This window comes from Rhineura floridana, chromosome 10 (genome assembly GCF_030035675.1).
Source record: "Rhineura floridana isolate rRhiFlo1 chromosome 10, rRhiFlo1.hap2, whole genome shotgun sequence".
NCBI classification, from domain to species: Eukaryota; Metazoa; Chordata; class Lepidosauria; order Squamata; family Rhineuridae; genus Rhineura; species Rhineura floridana.
In genome coordinates this window covers 76,510,292-76,527,602 of record NC_084489.1, presented here as the reverse complement: position 1 = coordinate 76,527,602, position 17,311 = coordinate 76,510,292, and the positions used below count along the sequence as shown (strand labels likewise).

Below are 17,311 nucleotides of genomic sequence, written 5' to 3'. Positions count from 1 at the left end.
TTTTTAAAAAATATAAGGATTACACAAAAAGAGCTATTCCTTTCCGCTTACAAAAAAGTTGAGTGCCTTGGACAGAAGTACTAAAAATTAAAAGTATCATGAAGAATCCTTTTCTGATAATATTCATGCTAAGCTAATCTGTAGCCATTAATAATCACACACCAACAAGTCTGAAAACATGAACCACACATTGATTATTTTCCATCTATGTGAACTAAATTAAAGTATCATATTGTGTGCATTCAGAACAAATATCAAAATGCACAAAGAATTTGACTGCAAATAAAAGAAGATGTAAGTGGAAATCAGGGGAAGGAACTGCTGGAGTTACTTGAAAGGTATTTCTACATAATGTTATATTGCACTCAGAAGGGTCCCCAAAAGAGAAGGACATGCCGCAACAATCTCATCAAAGCAAAGTGCTGAAGAGCCAGTCTCACAGCATATAAATTCAGGAAGTTGATGGGGTGTTTGTTCTCTGTTGGGGACTCACCCAAGTCCAACATACGGGAAAACTTTGAAAGCAGCTTGCCTTATAGGCTATTGGGAGTCTCAGCAACAAGCACACTCCTTTCCAAATCATGGTCCATATTTAAATGGAGCAACAAAAAAGGATTAACAGCCACAACATAAGGAAGTGATATGAGCAGAAGAGTGTGCACATAACTGGAGCTCTCTTTAATCTTGTTGCTGCTGTGGTCCCTGCTGTCTAAGACAGAAGTCACTCTGAACAGCTCCCCCCACCCCCAGCAATGGTAGCTATGTGCATGATTAACCTGTGCTCATATGCTGCTGCTTCAGACCACGGTTCTCAAGATCTTTCCTATTATTCTATTTAGCCCTGCGCCATGCTCCAAAGCGTGTGTGAAGCACCATTCACTATCTGAAAACTTGTGGCTGTGTGACTGCTATCAAACCCAAAGTCAGGGCCAGAATTCATTCTTTTCAACACAGGTCTCTTAAGCTGTCCTGGAAGTAAAAACCACTGAATTCAATGGGACTTTCCTCTCAGTATACATGTCTCTGATTATGCTGTCAATGTGCCTTTTGCTGCAGTTAATTTCACAAAGGAATAATACTTTACCTTTGACCCTTTTGGCATTGCAGTTTCATCGACCAACAGGCAAAGAATATTGCAAGCAACTAAGAGGACAGAGATTGCCTACAAAAGAAGAAGACACATCCAATCACTGGTGAAGGTTCAAAAATGTTCACTATATTTCATATTGATGACCATTAATGAAGTTTAACAGGAAAAAAATCCATCTGTATTGAAGAAGAAAATTGAGTGCGGATGGCTTAGGGAGACAAAAAGACAACAGTACCTTATTATTTCTGTTACTTGGCTCACACACGTACATGAAAAAGATCACTAATCTCTAGAGGACAGATGGGTTTTAAGCAATAGAAGGAAATTACAGCTTACCGTTTCAGTTAGCAGCAGTATCATTACAGCTGGATACACAAGATTCCTCTCCCATGCTGAAGCCTTTTTCCGTCGTTCTTTCAAGAGAAAAATAAGCAAACTTGCTATATTAAAATACGAGACAAACAACTTTTCTTATTCTGAAAGCAGAAACTCTCTACTTATTTTAAAAACTTATTTTAACTAAAAGCAGCCCCAATTAATATTGTAAGCAACACTAGCGTGGAATTCCAAAGACAACTACCTCAGATTTCCAGAGGGAATTGCTTTTTAAGATGTTTTTAATGCTTTTAAAAAAATATGTTTTTAAAGATGTTTTGTTTTAGTATGTTTTAAAAGTCTTTTGTTTTCAAGATGTTTTAGAGTGCTTTTAGTGGTTTTGTTTGCTACCCTGGGCTCCTTCTGGGTGGAAGGACAGGATGTATAGATATAGATAAGTAAGATTAATTGTCCTGCCCTGCCAAGCAGTAAGTCGCACACCTATTACTCCATATTTATTAAATTATGATTAGGCAAAGGCTTGGATAGGTTCATTTTGGGAACATCAGCCACCAGTACCCATCTTTCTCAAAAGTTTCCCTCAACAAGCTAGTTTCATATATGAAGAAGTACTTTACATGGGGTAGGATTCACTCATTTGGTCCACTGCCTGGAGTCTGAAATAGTACACATTCACAGCAATTACATCACATGAAATAAACTTATTAAAAAGAGCCAGGACAGAGGAATGGATATGTGAATTTTGCTCTTTCCATATAATTTTCCAAAAGCAAACTCAACTGGCAAATAGGCTACCAACTTCAAACTTCAAATGTAGGTATGACCACAACTCCAGCAGAGTGGCAGGAGAGAAAAAATATCTCTGTTATAACACAAGACTGGAGTTATCCAATGAAGCTGAATGCTGGGACATACAAGACAGCCAAATGAAGCACTTCTTCACTCAGCACATAGTCAGCTATGGGATTTGCTACCACAAGATGTGGGAATGGTCATCAATTTAGATAGTTTTAGACAAATTCATGAAGGACAAGGCTTATTATCAACAGCTACGTGCTACCCTCAGCATCAGAAACAGCATGCATTTGAATGTCACTTCCTGGGGAACAGCAGCAGGAAAGGGCTATTGCACTCATGACCTGCTCATGAGTTTCCCATAGGCATCTGGTTGACCTTCAGTCTAATCGAGCACGGCTCTTCTTACTTTCTTAACTTGTGTGACCATATTCATCCATGATCAGATTGGACACTTAATGGGGGGGGGGAACTGAAGAAAGCAACTAAAAACTTAAGAACACACAGGACTGCAGACTTTTTTTTTTTTTTACAAAGATGTTAACAAAACATCCTATTTACACAGAGATTGTCTTGGTAATAACATATGATATTATAAGCACGCAAATGTACTTAATACCATCTGAAACAGTTTTGTACTGAATAAATACGTATAGGACCTTACATAAAGGGGCTAATCTAATTACCTAATTTTGTCTTCATACTCTTCACATTGTTCAGTTCCTGTTCCAGCTGTTTTGTGTTGTACTCCACTGGGGAAGACATCCCTGTTCAAGAACAAAGACATGGCCACACGGTTAGGACTACTAAAACAATCCTTGTATACATAACCAGATTGTAATGGTGCAATTGGAACAACTGCACCAGGGCCCACACCGGCAGGGAGGCCAGATTCTGAGCTTACATTTTTCAAAAAATGAAGGCTGTCTCTAGTCTTCCGAGAAGGATAGTTATGAAGCAAAAAGTGCAGGGAATCTTCTGAACTACTTCTGTGAGATGAGCCAGCTTGGCTGCTCCTACCTTTAAGTGATTTTACTTAATGAGTAAAGCCAGAGCTGTGATTGACACTGATCTTGGACAACAGGCTATAGGGATCCCTTGGGAGCTGCTATTTCCCCTCCCCTTTGGTGCCCTTTCTTTCCCACTTTTATCTCATTTTCAAGTCACTGTGATCTACGTAAGTTTGCCTTTCCTTCCTTTCTAGCAACCAGGATGCATCTTTCTTGTAGTAAATTGACCTGAGATCAGGTACTCCCTAGACGTTATTTTCTGCAAACACTACTACACAGTTAAGTGTGGGTGGATGTTAAAGAATTCCCCCCACACCCTCAAATAGCAAATGAAAAATGTGGAAACTGCAAGAGGCTTAGGCAGGAGCTAAAGTCAGACACTGTTTAAGAATTCATTGTATTGTTAACAATACAATGGTATATATGTCTACTCAGAAGTACACCTGTTTGTGTTTAATGGGTTTAAATCTGTATTGACTCCCAATACAGAATTATTCTATAACACAGGGTTTGGGGGAAATTTTGGCTCCATGGGCCAGATCCTTATCAAGATTGACCCTGTCAAACTAATTTGACAGGTGGGCAGTCAGCTGATGAGCAGGGGTTAAATCCTGCTCAGTTTGGCTACGATCCCCTCTTCCCTGCTGGGAGAAATGGCCTCAGAGGCCAACCTGGACCCTCCTGACAAGCCAAGAAAGCCTGCGGGCTGGAGGTTCCCTCCCTCCCATAACATTTTTAAGTCCTACTAGTTACCTCTGCCATGGGGGCAGAATCCTGGAAAGTGGTGGCAGGTTTTCTTTTTTAAAAAAAACTGAGCAATTGGAAAAATACTGACTGTATGCTTTCCCTTACTATTTTACCTGTAAAAGTGAAATAGTAAAAAGAAAAAAGAAAAAAATTATTTTCAAAATAAAAGCAGATCACTCTGCTTTCCACAGTCTCCCACCCTCAATGGCTACAGCCTAAGATAAATCCTCTTAGGAATCAATCCTGTGCACACTACCTGTGAATAAAGCTTAACTAAAAACAAGTGGGGCTCATGCAATAATCAGGCCAAATTAAGATTGATTGAGCTGAACTAATTTATTTTGGGGGGGCAGAAAAACATGGCAATTTATAGTACACATATGCATCTCTGGTTAAAAAAATCAAAATTTGATGCCCTAAGCACTAGGTTCCCTTTGCAGCCATTTCATATGTCCTTCACAACAGCCATGTGAGGTAAGGTTGACCTGAAATGTTGGTGACTGACCCAAGGCAGGAAGTGAACAAAAACAATGATGAGTTGACCAGTTTAAACTGTGAAACTGCACATACTTAAAGAGGATTTCCCTCTTGTTTTCAAGGTTGGCAAAACAACTTTTGTTTTGTGTTTTGCTGAAAGTTGTGAAACTGCACATGCTCAGAGTATTTTTTCATAGTCCACAAAGGATTATGCCATAGTAAAAATTCAATGACTTGTTTTGTGGTATCTTATTTCATATTCCTTTTTGGGGGAAAGGAGGCCTCATTTTGGGAACCACAACAGAGTCCCCAATTGCCTTAACCTGGCCTTGCTAGTATGATGCACTGCCAAAATGACTGTGAGAATTAGGTAAGACAAATGTCACCAGAAGGCATAAACAACCTCTGCATTGTTTGCCAGTGACCTACCAGATCCAAATCAATGTGTTAGTAATAGCATACAATTCCTAAACAGCTTGGGACCTAAGTACCAAGAAGAGAGCTTGCCCCAGTTCCAACAATATTGGGCCCTATAATCGGTAGGGGAGGCCACGTTGCTGGTGCCGCTACTAGGTGCTGCCCAGTTGGCGTTGACCTGTGACAGGGCCTTCTTAGTGGTGGTTCCCCATCTATAGAATGCCCTCCTTGGTGAAGTGCATCTGTCTCCCTCTAATAAATTTCAAGAGGAATTTAAAAACATTCCTGTTTACCCAGGCAACTGATGGGTAAAGATACTGTTCTGGTAACCTTCAAATTACTAACTTTGAAAGTATCTGATTGATTTACAAGTTTTTAGATGTTTTAAATATGTTTGTATTTTTAATTGTATTGTTTTATCACTGATGTGTTTGCCACCCTAGCCTCCTTTGGAAGGAAGGGAAGGATAACATCATCATCATTATCCAGTGTCAGTGATCACTAAGAGGTCCAATGAGATGCATTCTTACTTGTCCAAGCATATAAGGGCATATAGTACAAAGCAGTGCTGAATGATACCGGAGAAAATCAGAAGCTGAAGTGTATCTTTGCCTCCAAACAGAGTACCTTTACCTGCTCCAGCAGGGTTTTCCTTATGTTCTTATAAAATCCTATTATCCGTGGTTCTAGGTGCATTAGTCTTATGAAAAATTGCACTACATAGTTTCCTCAAACTAGCAACTTTTAGTTTAAATATATACATTGTTCTCTGCTTTACAAGGGAACTTAGAATAAAGGCAAACAGTACTTTAACCATTTTATATCAAGAAAAGGACCATTGATCACAGGTGGAGCACAATGTTTGTACACAGGGTGCCTCAGGTTCAACCTCGGACATCTTCTGCTAAAAGGGTATCAGCAGACCTAGAATGACCTTGAAGAACAACTGCCCCTTGGACTACAGAAAAGTGGGCTAAATGGACTAATGGGCCATCTGCATAAAGGTAGCATTATTTGTCAATACAGGTGTTTGGATGCTCACTAATTCTCACTGCATCTGCAGTAATTTTCACATCAGTGTTGATGGGAAACACATCAAATCTTTAATATTTACACTGACAAAGAAATGACAGCTCTTACAACTTCCTCCGAGATGGTAACAAGGCAACACTAATCCCAATATTTTGCCAAAGAACAAGGCAACATTTTAGAGCAATCAAATCAGATCTCTGAAAGACAGCACAAACTATTCAAAGCACTATAGCCTCTCAACTTTATTTCAAACAAGCACAAAAGTTTAATGTCTGCATTGTCTAGCCAATAAATCAAACTGGTAGACAGAACTTGTTCAGACTAGTTATGAAAAATTAGAAGGGATTCTCCAAGAAAACCACAAAGCAGCTCATTTAAGGTCAATTTAACAGTATTATTTTGTTTTTCTTCCAGCCCCAACATAGTATTTCAGTACCTCAAAGGAAATTGTAGGAGTATCTATTTGCATTCCCTGTAGGTGATTGGCAGTTCAACACCAATTAGTTCAAAATTACACTGTTACTAGTGCGCAATAAAAACAACACCTTTCATCTTTCTTACATAGGTTAGAATACCTTCAGAGCCAATAACTTTGATCAAATAAGCATTTTTGATCCTGCCCCACCCGTCTCCTTGGATTCAGGAAAACTAATAGCTAAAGGCAACTTTTCCCTTTTAATATAAAGAAGGTCCTAGCTTTATTCTTTTGGTGTAGGAATGATGTAGGTATTGAAATACAATATGCTAGAAATACGTCTGCCAACCCAGTGTCTCTTTCACAACAAGAAAGTTTAGGTAGACTAACAACTGTAGGGATGATTCCTCTCCCCCTCCCCCCCCCAAAAATAAGAAAATAAGAAAATATTATATTTTATAAAGGTATAAGTGCATTAACAGCTGGTGTTCCTTTTTTTAAAAAATGCAGACATTCTTAAAATCAAAAGATTAATAATAATTTCAGTCTATGCAGTTTGATTCCTAGAAGAATCCTGTAAAGTCAGCACTTAAGTAAAAATATAGCTGGTTCACATCCATCATCTAGGAAAGTATGAAGATTATCGCTACCAAAGTTTCTTCTTCATTGCAGGATTAGAAGCAGGTTGCATAGCCCTTCATTACCATAGTATCCAAGTTTCTGCCAACATCTGATTAACATCTATTATGTGTGTGTCCACACTTGCAATCTTGTGTTCAATATTTCCTTGCTCAGCATTTGTTCATTCTCACAAGCATACAAATACAGTATGTGCATTCCTTTCTCTTGGATAAATTAGTGGGGCATGTAAAGGTGCACAGTACAGCTAAGGTAATTATTTCACAAGCTAAGGAAGCTTCTGAAAAGGTTCCATGTTTAGGGAAGGGAATTTTATGTAAAATATTTTATAACATGTAAACCAACTAACCTATTCAAGAAACTAAGGGAAACATTTCTCATTTTGTGGTTGTGGCTCTAGCATCTTCAATCCTAAGGCTTGCAACTGTGGACAAAAAGAAACTGCAGCTTGCACAGCAATCAGCAGCTTTGGAGTTGCAACAGCAGTTTCAGGGAGAGGGCATTTTCATCAAGACTGTGGTAAGGGAGAAAGAGCGAATGTAGTGAAGTGGTTAGAATACTGGACTATGATCTGGGAAACCAGGGTTCAAATCCTCACTCGGACATGAAGCTCCTGGGTGTTCCTGGGCTAGTCACTGCCTCTCAGCCTAACCTACCTCACAGGGTTGTTGCTAGGATGAAACAGAGAGGGAGGAGAAACATGTACGCCACCTTAAGCTCCTTGAGGAAAGGTGGGATATAAAAGCAACAATTAAAAATAAATAAATAAAATAAACTTCTATTCACCCTAGAGTCCTGATTAGTCCCCCCTGTGGCTACTACTAAAAACAAAGAATCAGACACATTAGTTAAATGTGATCACACATTTAACTTACGCGTAGTTTGGCTCTCAGAAGCAGAATACCCATTACAGCAGGGGTGGGGAACCTTTGGCTCTTCAGAGGTTGTTGAACTACAACTCCCATCAGCTTCGGCCAGCAAGGCCATTGTTTGTATGATGTGGGGCAGCTAAAAAGATAATTGTGTCTTCTCCCTCCTAGACCATATGCCAGCAGCTCCCACCAGCAATGTGTTCAGCAAGTGCAACACAATATGAGCCCACTGGCAAACCCCTGCCATTTATGTCATCTTTTTGGCACCTACTGAAGACCTTCCTCTTTCAACAAGCCTTTTAAGTAGAGACCTTATCCCAGGCTGTGTCTGTTTTAGAACTGTTTAAGATGTTTTTAAAGATTTTTTAGAAGACATTTCAAACATGTTTTATTTTTTAAAATATTTTTAAGATGTTTTGTTTTTAAGATGTTTTGAAGATTCTTTTAGTGTTTTGTCTTTTCTTGGCCATCCTGGGCTCCTTCTGGGAGGAAAGGCAGAATAGAAGTTTAAATCATAACAACTGTGATTGGGACATAATCTAGCAGCATGTGTACACCGTTTGCTGATAAAGAATATCCTTTGGGTATTGTGCTGTGCTCTCAGAAAGAGTTTCCTGCAACATTTTCCGCATAGCATGCAAGAGAATATATTCTTCGTTTTGCCTTTTAACATGGCTGCCTACACCACTATGTATTCTAAGTGCAATACAAGTGATCTGCACTACTGACAATGACTCCCATTTTCTGAATCTCCTTCAGGTGAGAATGAAAATGGAAATGGACTGCCTTCAAGTCAATCCCGACTTATGGCGACCTTATGAATAGGGTTTTCATGGTAAGCGGTATTCACAGGGGGTTTACCATTGCCTTCCTCTGAGGCTGAGTGGCAGTGACTGGCCCAAGGTCACCCAGTGAGCTTCATGGCTGTGTGGGGATTCAAACCCTGGTCTCCCAGGTCATAGTCCAACACTCTAACCACCACACCACACTGCTCTCTAGGTGAGAATAAAGCTAACCTTAATTCTGATCTCTGCTTTCCATTCCTGGCCTATATAAAAAAGTAAATACACACATACATACACACATATATTTTGTATTTCTTCTAACCCTTGCCTCACATCTCATCAATAAGGGCATTCATTTTCAATAAAGCTGTCTCAGTATCAACCTACTTCCATTAAGAATTCTCCCACTACTAAAAGTATTTCTGCAAAAACAGGTAAAATCTAGCCTTGATTCCAATTTGCTTTGCAGCACTTCACTGATAAACTTCCAGAATGTATCCAGAAAACCAAAGCTACATCTCATTTGTAAATGAATAAATGATACAAAATTTAGTGACCCTAAGCAAAGGCAGACTTGTACTGAAAACAAGTAGAGCAGTTATAAAAGCTACAATTTCTGTGGAAATGACAAAATATTCAGATGTAAGAAGGTAAGAATCACCATAAGCATCAAACATACCCACCATTTAGCCTCCTTATGATGGCTTCTTCTTCTAAGGTGATTATATATATCTGTTCATCCAAGTCTTCAAGGATCTAAAATAAGAAATGTAGACATTAGATAAAAAATTTACTTGGGAATATGCATTATGGGCAGTTCACACCCAGCCCACCATGCATATAAAATAGAGAGAACTGGAGCCTACACATGAGGACAGCCTATGCTCCTGGGCCAAGTGTGAACTGGTCCTCAGCTGAGCAAAATTATAACATTTCCCTTTTAAACAGCATTTTTGCCCTTCTCCTAGGTTTTTCTCTTAGTTCCCAAACACAATGGATGATATTAAATTTGTATAAATAGATCCTAAGCAGATGAGTTAAATATGGGAACGTTTTTTGGCAAAATGGTAATGAATATCAGCTCTTGATCTGGACTACAGAACCACCCGTTTTGGGAAGCCCCTGCGGTGTAAATCCAAAGGTAACTGATCAGCCTGTAATGTGTAGACTCATTCTGATGTGCAGTTTCTCTTTAGACTGTAGAAACTGACCATACAGTAAAATGTTCTTCAGATCATGCATATCATTATATTCACCTCTTGTCTATGACTTGAAAACTCTTAACTTTTAGATCATAGTTCTTCAAGTAACAACCCTTTAGGTTCATATGACTAGGTACATGTAGAAGAATCATAATTAGCAGGAATAACATTCCTGAAAGGAAGAAATTGTTTGAAAGACATTTTTGAGGAAATAAGGGGGTTAATTACTGCCATCTATGAAAAATTCTCCAATTTGTTTCTGATGAAGCATGAAACGATATATAATCCTGGAGATCTTGTCAAACTATCTGTACTATTTTGAGAACTTCATTATTTTTATGTAGTGGCCACAGCTTGGACTACTTATATTTTGTAATTTTGTACACATATGCTTGCATATTATATTATGCATAGTTGTTTTATGCTCTAATAATCACTATCACTGTATTGTCATTTGGGTTCCTGTGACTTTGTCTTTTTTGTTACGTATAAATTTAAGTGGCTGTAATAGAAGTTGGTCAAATACAGGCTGCTTAGTTAAACCATCTTCTAATTTTGGATTCAGGGCCTAAGCATCGTCTTTTCAGGCCCTGTTGTTGTTGTTATGTGCCTCCAAGTTGACTACGACTTATGGCGACCCTATGAATCAGTAACTTCCAAGAGCATCTGTCATGAACCACCCTGTTCAGATCTTGCAAGTTCAGGTCTGGGGCTTCCTTTATGGAATAAATCCATCTCTTGTTTGGCCTTCCTCTTTTTCTACTTCCTTCTGTTTTTCCCACCATTATTATCTTTTCTAATTAATCATGTCGTCTCATTATGTGTCCAAAGTATAATAACCTCAGTTTCATCATTTTAGCTTCTAGTGATAGTTCTGGTTTAATTTGTTCTAACACCCAATTATTTGTCTTTTTTGCAGTCCATGGTATGCACAAAGCTCTTTTCCAAAACCACATTTCAAACGAGTTGATTTTTCTCTTATCAGCTTTTTTCACTGTCCAACTTTCACATCCATACATAGAGATCGGGAATACCATGGTCTGAATGATCCTGACTTTAGTGTTCAGTGATACATCTTTACATTTGAGGGCCTTTTCTAGTTCTCTCACAGCTGCCCTACCCAGTCCTAGCCTTCTTCTGATTTCTTGACTATTGTCTCCATTTTGGTTAATGACTGTGCCAAGGTATTGATAATCCTTGACAAGTTCAATGTCCTCATTGTCAACTTTAAAGTTGCATAGATCTTCTGTTGTCATTACTTTAGTCTTCTTGACGTTCAGCTGTAGTCCTGCTTTTGTGCTTTCCTCTTTAACTTTCATCAGCATTCGTTTCAAATCATTACTGGTTTCTGCTAGTAGTATGGTATCGTCTGCATATCTCAAATTATTGATATTTCTCCCTCCAATTTTCACACCTCCTTCATCTTGGTCCAATCCTGCTTTCCATATGATATGTTCTGCATACAGATTAAATAAATAGGGTGATAAAATACACCCCTGTCTCACACCCTTTCCAATGGGGAACCAATTGGTTTCTCCATATTCTGTCCTTACAGTAGCCTCTTGTCCAGAGTATAGGTTGCGCATCAGGACAATCAGATGCTGTGGCACCCCCATTTCTTTTAAAGCATTCCATAGTTTTTCATGATCTACACAGTCAAAGGCTTTGCTGTAATCTATAAAGCACACCGTGATTTCCTTCTGAAATTCCTTGCTCTGTTCCATTATCCAACGTACGTTTGCAATATGATCTTTGGTACCTCTTCCCTTTCTAAATCCAGCTTGGATGTCTGGCATTTCTCGCTCCATATATGGTAAGAGCCTTTGTTGTAGAATCTTGAGCATTACTTTACTTGCATGGGATATTAAGGCAATAGTTCGATAATTACTGCATTCCCTGGGATCCCCTTTCTTTGGAATTGGGATGTATATGGAAAGCTTCCAGTCTGTGGACCATTGTTTAGTTTTCCATATTTCTTGACAGATTTTTGTCAAAATTTGGACTGATTCAGTCTCAGTAGCTTGTAGCAACTCTATTGGTATGCCATCTATTCCCGGTGATTTGTTTCTTCCAAGTATTTTAAGAGCAGCTTTCACCTCGCATTCTAAAATTTCTGGTTCTTCATCATACGGTTCCTCCGTGAATGAATCTGTCATCCTGGCATCTCTTTTATAGAGCTCTTCAGTGTATTGCTTCCATCTTCCTTTTATTTCATCTCGGTCAGTCAGTGTGTTTTCCTGTTGATTATTCAACATCCCTACTCTTGGTTTAAATTTCCCTTTCATTTCTCTAATCTTTTGGAACAGGGCTCTTGTTCTACCCTTTTTGTTGTCCCCTTCTATTTCTATACAGTAACTACTGTAATAGTTCTCTTTGTCCCTATGTACTAGTAGCTGTATTGTTGCATTTAGGGTTCTGACTGTGTTTCTATCTCCTTTTGCTTTTCTTCTCTCTTTAACCATTTCAAGAGTTTCTCCGGTCATCCATTGAGGTCTTTCTCTCTTTTTAACTAGAGGTATTGTCTTTTTGCATTCTTCTCTGATAACATCTCTGACTTCATAGTTCTTCTGGTTCTCTGTCAACTAAGTTTAAAGCCTCAAACCTGTTCCTTATTTGACCTTTATATGCTTCTGGGATGTTATTTAAATTGTATTTTGGCATTATGATTGCTTTGTTGGTCTTCTTTAGCTTTACTCTGGTTTTCGATACAACCAGTTCATGATCTGTACCGCAGTCTGCTCCTGGTCTTGTTTTTGCAGAAAGTATGGAACTTCTCCATCTTCTGCTACCAATTATATAATCAATTTGATTCCTATATTGACCATTTGGTGATGTCCACGGTGTACAGTCGTCTTTTCGGTTGCTCAGAAAATGTGTTGGCAAGAAACAAATCATTGGCTTCACAGAATTCAATAAGTCTTTCTCCTGCTTCGTTTCTGTCTCCTAGGCCCCATTTCCCCACAATTCCTAATTCTTCTCTGTTCCCTGCTTTTGCATTCCAATCCCCCATGATTATCAGCACATCTTGTTTTGGTGTGTGATCAATTTCTTCCTGTACTTCTGCATAAAATCTCTCCAATTCCTCTTCTTCTGCATTTGCCATCAGAGCATAGACTTGGATGATGGTTATGTTGACAGGTTTCCCATTTAATCTCATTGACATCACTTGCTTAGACCTTGCGTTGTAGCTCCTAATTGCTCTTGCTACATCACTGCTCACTATTAAAGCAACCCCATTTCTTCTTAATTTCTCATTTCCTGCATAAAATATTTTGTAGTTGCCTGATTGGAAATGTCCCATTCCCGTCCATTTTATAGTTCACTCACTCCAAGTATTGCAATGTTCATGCGTTCCATTTCTTGCTTGACAATTTCTAACTTTCCCTGGTTCATGCTTCTCACATTCCATGTTCCTATTGTGTGCGTCGTACAACTCTGGACTCTCCTTTAGCATCTGTGCACATCAGCCTCTGGGCTTCCTCTTGGCTTTGACCCAGCTGCATCATTAGTCACAGCACTACTCGTACTTGTCCTTTGGTCTTCCCCAGTAGCTCGGTGAGTGCCTTCTGAGCTGGGGGTCTCATCTTCCAGCACTATCTCGTGTTGCATTTTGGATACTCAGTTCATAGGGTTTTCGTGGTAAGAGATATTCAGAGGTGGTTTACCATTGCCTTCCTCTGAGTTTGGATGCATCTTAGTCTGGTGTTTCAGCTTTGACCATTCCGCCTTGGGTGCCCCTGCTAGGAGCCTAGCCTCTTGGTCTAGACTCCTGACGGCATTGCTCTTAGCTTCTTCAACACTCTCAAACCCCCTCACCACATTAAGGTGTGCATCCAAAGAGGAGCCCAGTACAAACCTATAATATGGGTCAACTCCCACATACATACCATGATCCTATATATACAATTTCATGTGTCATGAATGAAAAGTTTCTAATTCAATTCTGAAATTACATTTTCTATATTTCTGAAATTGCACCATGCCCCCAAACACTCCCATTTTTTGATATTTTTGTTATAACTTAACATCCAGCCTGAATGAAGAGTTCTACAAAGCTTGCTGAATATTTTGTAACTTTGTTTGGTCCTAGTAAAGGTATTATCCAGTTGATGTTTTGATTTTTTAAAATTCTATTGTACCAACACAGTAGAAAATATTTTACAAATAAACCAATTCATTTTACAGCTTTATTTTTTGGTCCTGTTTGATTGCAAAGTCAATTTCGCATGCAAGATCACTCACTACAACTGACATTTATTTTTTTCAGTTCATCAGGCTCTAGTGTCAAATATTTTAGGACTGAACAAATATAGAACTTATGTTATCAGTTGCTTTTGATTACAATTTAGCTTCATTTCCCCCCTGATGGAAATGTTGTTGAAGCCTAGGCCAGGCCCCTATGGATCCCCAGGCCCTGGTAAAGAGTATACCGTTCCCTCCCACCCGTCCCATGCTTGGGACCTGTTTAGATTTGCTATTAGTTAAAAGCAAGTAGCACTTACTGTTGGCTTTACAAGCAACTGACCCATCACTGTAAACATTCGTGAAAGTCCCACTGGTGTGCATACTGTGAAAGAAGATACAGGTCAGCCAGCCTCAATCCACAGTTTGTCTCCATTATACAAAATTTGAAAGAAGCAAGAAAATAAAGCCTGATACCTCTGTCTGAATAAGACAATGGCTGTATCAATATCTAGAATGGGCACTTGTAGACAGCAAGTGAAATACAGCCTTACAAACTGAATCTAGTTTTAACTTTTTATCTGGCCAGTAAGACTTGTAGCAGTATATTCTACAAAACACTTTCTGAAAAAACAAGATTGACAGGATATTGACCAGTAACAGGGTAGACAAAACAAACTCAATTCACATTATTCTTAGTTCTAATTTCAGTGATATGAAAACAATAATGAAGACTAATAAAAATGGATATATGAAAAAGTTTTGGTCATCATGCAGACAACCATAAGACTGACTCCACACCACCACTGGAGCTTCTGACTTACTTGAGAACAGCAGCGCCCTCCGCACTCCCCATGTTGAATGGCAACCAATTTTGTAACTCAATGTAGTTTCAAAAGCCAGAGCAGCACTCTGTAACCAGACAGTTCTTCTGACTTGTGGGACAGACTGGGGCTTTTATGTTGGAAATTTTATGCTGCAAATTATTATTTTATGATATTGTGTTTTTAATTGTACTTTATCATTTTATGTTGTGAAGTGCTCAGACAGCAATGTTACTGAGTGAATTTACGTAAATATAGTTAGCAGATAAGTAAATAATAAATATTCCTCATTTTGAATATACACTAGGGTGGAAACGAAGCTTAGTAGTAGAGCATGCGCTTTCCCATGCAGAAGGTCTGGGTTCAAGACTTGGATGAGGAGGTGCAAGGAATGCTTATTAAATTTGCAGATAATACAAAATGGGGAGAAATAGCTAAAACCCTGGGAGACAGAAACAAAATTCAAAGTGATCTTGATAGGCTGGAGCACTTGGCTGAAAACAACAGAATGAAATTTAACAAGGTTAAGTGCAAAGTTCTACACCCAGGAAAAAGAAACCAGATGTACAGTTATGGGATGGGGAATACTTGGCTCAGCAATACTACATGTGAGAAGGCTCTTGGAATTGTTGTTGATCACAAGCTGAATATGAGCCAACAGTATGATATGGCTACAAAAAAGGCAAATGCTATTTTAGGCTGCATTAACAGAAGTACAGTTTCCACATCGCGTGAAGTACTAGTTCCCATCTATTCGGCACTGGTTAGGCCTCATCTTGAGTACTGCATCCTGTTCTGAACACCTTGTTTTAAGAAGGATGGAGACAAACTGGAACAAGTTCAGAGGAGGGCAACAAGGATGATCAGGAGAATGGAAACAAAGCCCTGTGAGGAGAGATTGAAAGAACTGCGCATATTTAGCCTTGAGAAGACAAGACTGAGGGAAAATATGATTGCACTCTTTGAGTACTTGAAAAGCTGTCACGCAGAGGAGGGCCACGATCTCTTCTCAATCATCCTAGGGAGGAAGACACGGAATAATGGGCTCAAATTACAGGAAGCCAGATCTCAACTGAACTTCAGGAAAAACATCCTAACTGTTAGAGCAGTATGACAATGGAACCAATTACCTAGAGAGGTGGTGGGCTCTCCAGCTCTGGAGGCATGCAAGAGGCAGCTGGACAGCCACCTGTCAGGTATGCTTTAAGCTGGATTCCTGCATTGAGCAGGGGGTTGGACTTGATGGCCTTATAGGTCCCTTCCAACTCTACTGTTCTATGATTACTGTAAACCACACTGATATTGAGTATATATATGGCGGTATAAAATACTGTTATAAATAAAATATCTCAGTGGTGGCACCCTAGCTGTCGAACTCCCTGCTCTGGGAGGTTGGCCCATTTGCTGTGTAGCTACATGCCATTGGTTAACTTGCTGCTGTTTCAGCATGCATTTGGACTGGACAGCAATTTAACTGTTCATATTGCTTACTGCTTTGTTGTTTCATTAGTACAGATGTTATATTTAGGATTTTTGAGGCAGCTTGATTGTGCTCTTTTAATGCTTTGCTTTGTCAGTTTGAGTTTTCATCCTGTTGTATTTTATTATTTGTCATTAGACATCTTAGAACTAGAAAAGGTTCTCATATGCAAAGATGTATCCCTGAACACTAAAGTCAGGATCATTCAGACAATGGTATTCCTGATCTTTATGTATGGATGTGAAAGTTGGACAGTGAAAAAGCTGATAAGAGAAAAATCAACTCATTTGAAATGTGGTGTTGGAGGAGAGCTTTGCGCATACCATGGACTGCGAAAAAGACAAATAATTGGGTGTTAGAACAAATTAAACCAGAACTGTCACTAGAAGCTAAAATGATGAAACTGAGGTTATCATACTTTGGACATATAATGAGAAGACATGATTCACTAGAAAAGACAATAATGCTGGGAAAAACAGAAAGGAGTAGAAAAAGAGGAAGGCCAAACAAGAGATGGATTGATTCCATAAAGGAAGCCACACACCTGAACTTACAAGATCTGAACAGAGTGGTTCACAACAGATGCTATTGGAGGTTACTGATTCATAGGGTTGCCATAAGTCATAATCGACGTGAAAGCACATAACAACAACAACAAGACATTTTAGGCATACCATTATGGATGGAAATATCGGAAAAAGTATTTTTCTTTAATAAATATATTATTTGCTAAATTTGCTGGGTATTAACACCATTTCATCATGACTTATAGGAAACTGGGTAGAGTATCAGCTGCTTCACATCATTAGGTTGCAAGGGAATCTTAATAACTCTGGAACTAATGAGTTCACTATGGCATAAGCATGTTACACTTGAGCAACCAAGACCAATAATGATGAATAAATCCCATGTCTGTAGTATAGAAGATGAATAAATTTATAATAAATATTTTTGTTAGCATCAATCTAACAAAAGTAAATACGCAAGAGGTTAAAGATGTTGCTACTA

General features: G+C 38.9%; 1 protein-coding gene across 4 annotated transcripts in view; it reads right to left on the bottom strand.

The window, feature by feature from the left end:
* The window catches only part of LMBR1 (limb development membrane protein 1), a 116,347-nt gene that overhangs the window by 25,838 nt on the left and 73,198 nt on the right, over positions 1–17,311 (bottom strand). For all 4 annotated transcript variants that reach the window (XM_061585906.1, XM_061585907.1, XM_061585904.1 and 1 more), the window contains 5 exons: positions 14,320–14,384; positions 9,299–9,371; positions 2,908–2,988; positions 1,427–1,503; positions 1,085–1,162 (listed from right to left, as the gene is read on the bottom strand). In XM_061585906.1, the coding sequence (XP_061441890.1) occupies positions 1,085–1,162; positions 1,427–1,503; positions 2,908–2,988; positions 9,299–9,371; positions 14,320–14,384 (374 nt within the window). The remainder of the gene's footprint in view (positions 1–1,084; positions 1,163–1,426; positions 1,504–2,907; positions 2,989–9,298; positions 9,372–14,319; positions 14,385–17,311) is intronic.